A 4,278-nucleotide genomic window follows, 5' to 3' on the forward strand; every position below is an offset into this window, starting at 1 on the left:
AACTGAACAATGACGATGATGATGACGATGATGTCTTTTGATGAAAATCGCATGTTTAAGTAACTCGTTATTAAATAACCTTGTCACATTTGTGTTGACAACATAATATGTTTATATATAACCTCCAGAAGCTAACCCTAATTACGTTAAAATTGTTACTTTTCTTTTTTCTGAATTACAACTTCTTGGTTATCATGGTTTTCCACGCACGAAGGACATCTTTTTGGTCTACATTTGTTTTGCTTGAAGGCTCGCCGTGTTCAACGCTCAGGAGCAAGCTGACCGGAAGTGACGATGGACACCAAACGCAGACGACCGGTCGAGGTGAAACGCAAGCTTGCGGAGAGGTCAGAGGCCAAGAAGGAGTTTTGCTTCGCGGAGTACATGTTTAGCACAACGGGTCTACAAGGACCGGGCAAGATGTGGGAGGCTCCTTACAAACTTCTCAAGGTACTAACCCTAACCCTTACACCCTACACACTTCTCAAGGTACTAACCCTGACCCTAACACCCTACACACTTCTCAAGGTACTAACCCTAACCCTAACACCCTACAAACTTCTCAAGGTAATAATCCTAACCCTTACACCCTACACACTTCTCAAGGTACTAACCCTAACCCTAACTCCCTACAAACTTCTCAAGGTACTTACACTAACCCTAACACCCTTCAAACGGTACTAACTCTAACCCTAACACCCTACAAACTTCTCGAGGTACTAACCCTAACCCTTACACCCTACAAACTTTTCAAGGTACTAACCCTAACACCCTACAAACTTCTCAACATAGGGTTTATAAGATTGAAAGCTCCAGGCACACGCATTATGAATGGTCAGTTTATGAGAAACAATCTTGAGAAGCCTCATCGAAAATAGGAAGCTCCATACATGCTTTTGACTCACCTGAGAATTGTGTGAGTCTTAGTATTGAGCGATGTCCGTCCGTCCGTAAACAAATGAAAACAGTTAACGTCGATGTTTTCTGGGATGTTTTTAAAGATAGGGCTTTGAAACTGTGCACACTTCTAGAGTGCGATGATCCGCCGACATGACACAAGTCTGTCAAAACTTCGTCAAATGTCAAGGTCACAGCGGGGTCATGTTCGATTGATAATAAAAACCTTAAAGTTAAGGATGAAAGTCGCTTGTTCATTTGAATGCTTGTTATTCTCTCAGGTGCCAGGAGATACGTTATGTACAACTCTCGCTTACTCTATTACACATGTTGTATGCATAAAGAGCGATTACTTCGCTTTGGTTATTTGATATCTTAACAACGCTCTGCCTCATTTTGTTTAAGATTCTTAAAGTTGATTTTTTTTTTTCTTTTTTTTTTTGGGGGGGGGTGTTTTTCAAGCTAGATACTCCAAATTTTACACACTTGTAGGTTTTGATGATCTTTACAGAAGACATACATTTGGTTTTCGTCAAATTTGAAGATCACAGCATGAATTGTTTTGCTGGAGAAGATCGATAACTACCGAACATATTCACTGAGCTATCAGAAAAATAAGTCTTACTATGATGTCAGTGTTTGATTTGATGTCACAGCTAAGTGTCTACGGTATTTTAGTCTTGGCTAGAGTACTGGTGATGACATCATGTTATGATGTCATTGTGTCAGAAATGAGGTTACTCATTTTGTGTTTTGACCAGCCCAGTATCAATTGAGACAACGTGTCTGCAACTGGGTCAAAAAAGGGAATTACTATGTTCTTGTGGCTTTTTTTATAATCTTTGTGTTCACATTTTGGAAGGGGCTGAGTTTGAGGCTCGTGATGCTGGAGATACGTAAGGTGGCTGTATGGGGGCTGCAGGGAATGTTTGTGTGGGATATTCTTAGTGTTGGATAGCTAAATGTATTAAGGTCGGAATCTAACCCTTGTAAAAGGGATACACTATTATTTATTTACGAGGATTTATATCGCGCACGTATCTCACCACACAAGGCGACTCAAGGCGCATGTTACCTATTAATGCCGTGTGAGAATTTTTTACACAATATATCACGCATTCACATCGGCCAGTAGATCGACTGCCTTTAGGCGCTGCATCCACCTTTCACGGCCTATTATTCCAGGTCACACGGGTATTTTGGTGGACATTTTTATCTACGCCTATACAATTTTGCCACAATACAATTTAACGTGCATACCCCAATGTAGTGTACACGAAGGGACCTCGGTTTATCGTCTCATCCGAAAGACTAGCACTTGAACCCACCACCTAGGTTAGGAAAGGGGGGAGAAAATTGCTAACGCCCTGACCCAGGGTCGAACTCGCAACCTCTCGCTTCCGAGCGCAAATGCGTTACCACTCGGCCACCCAGACCACTATTATTGAAGTGGACCTTTCTTTAAGCGGAAAGAGTGCTTAGGCCAGAAATATGAAATACAATAGGCATATAAATAGGGTTCAACGTGCTAATGTCTACGACAACTACTGTAACTTGAGTGTGGGGAATCCGACTTTGCAAAAAAACGACTACTGATGACATTTCTAAGGTTATTCTGTTGTTATGTAAACAAATCAACAATCACATGATAACACTTTAAAAAGACTGATAGAGAAACAATGTAGAACACAAACAGTTACTCTGAAAATTGAAAGAAAACAAACTGTGTACCAGATTTGGTGTTGAGTGCAATGCCTTTTGCCCAGTCGTCCACCAGCTACAACTAACGCGTAAAACGTCCAGTGATTTATTATTAATGAAAGAATGATCAAAGGAAAACAACACTTGTGACACAATGATTGTAATCAATAGAGTGTAAAAGGAGACATACTATTGCTACAGGACACGGATGGCACTGGTATCACGTGACAGAAGCCACACATATACTCCCAGAGGGGCATGCACGTTCGACCCGATGCTTTGCGGGAATAACTAATGAACATCTGTGTGATTGAAAACTAGCAGAGAGGGATGTTTTAATGTATTCTACGTTATTTGTATTTTTGACCAACATAATTATGACATATCTCACAGCCCGAGACAGTCAGTGTTTTCCGAGACCTCGTTGGGGGTGGAGGTGAACAATGACTGTCGAGATCTCAGTCAAATGCCATATTGGGGTCAACAATGACTGTCGAGATCTATGTGAAATGTCATATTGTGGTCAACAATGACTGTCGAGATCTATGTGAAATGTCATATTGTGGTCAACAATCACTGTCGAGATCTATGTGAAATGTCATATTGTGGTCAACCATACAAATAACATTGATGTACCAACCGATTTTAGTTAGAATGCCTTTTATTCAGGATTGAACGCAAACAAAATATTTTTAGGTATCGGCCAGCCACCTCAATATGAGTTTAAGTCTCTCTCTGACCTAACATGGAACACAGACGGGAAACTCAGTGTTCAATTGATACATAACACGACGCATTCTAACCATTCAAGTTCATTTCAGTTCAAGATATGTTTTTAGTCTGCAGGAATAATTCACCCGCATGAAATATCCGCCCGCAGGAAATATACGTCTGCAGGAAATATCCGAACTATATCAGGAAAGACCCGCCCAGACTAATAGTCTACGTGTAGTACGTTAAAGAGATACTATTGATCTGATCAGTTGGGAGGGGAGCGGGGAGGGGTTACTCAGTGGAAGTAACCTTAACCAACCATCACAATGAGTGCCCCTGTTGTGCCGATTTAACGACATAAAATGAAGCTTTTAAAACACTTCCTTTTGCAAAATGAATGCAGTCCTCATGCACGATAGCATTATGTGTAACGACGAATTATGGTATAACTATGGAAGCGGTGGAAAGGCTTTTTATTACGTTTTATCTGAAACGCCGAATTATGGTATAGCTATGGAAGCGATCGAAGGGACGTTTCCCTCCCGCATTATCCATTTGAAAATAGTTTGGAATACATCATTTGCGTAAAATGGGAACGAGACAATAATATGACTTGAATTTCAGTACATATAAATTATAGGAAAAGCAACCGACAAAAAATGGTTACTTTGGATTTTTTGTTGATTGTTTCCTAAAATAATTCGATTATAAATGATTCGGTATGGTACATCATTAATACTTGTCTAATATGAATTATTTTATTTTTTCATTCTGTACTTATATAATAATATATCAGAAGTTGTAAAAAAAACAACTGCAAAATCAGCAGATACTTTCTTCACAAATTTTTAAAAATCCCTTTGCAGAGCAAAAAAGAGAGACTTTTTTTTTATTCTTATTATTATATATGATATGTACGCTGTTTGCAGATTGTCCGTGTGTGTGTGTGTTATATGTATGATTTAA

At 39.5% G+C, this 4,278-nt stretch overlaps 1 protein-coding gene across 1 annotated transcript in view; it reads left to right on the forward strand.

The window, feature by feature from the left end:
* The first annotated feature begins 294 nt into the window (after positions 1 to 294).
* Positions 295 to 4,278, forward strand: part of LOC138965966 (amiloride-sensitive sodium channel subunit alpha-like) — a 57,729-nt gene continuing 53,745 nt past the window's right edge. The window contains exon 1 of the mRNA XM_070338050.1: positions 295 to 450. Coding sequence (XP_070194151.1) covers positions 295 to 450 — 156 coding nt within the window. The remainder of the gene's footprint in view (positions 451 to 4,278) is intronic.

The sequence above is a fragment of the Littorina saxatilis genome, linkage group LG5 (genome assembly GCF_037325665.1).
Source record: "Littorina saxatilis isolate snail1 linkage group LG5, US_GU_Lsax_2.0, whole genome shotgun sequence".
Classification (NCBI taxonomy): domain Eukaryota; kingdom Metazoa; phylum Mollusca; class Gastropoda; order Littorinimorpha; family Littorinidae; genus Littorina; species Littorina saxatilis.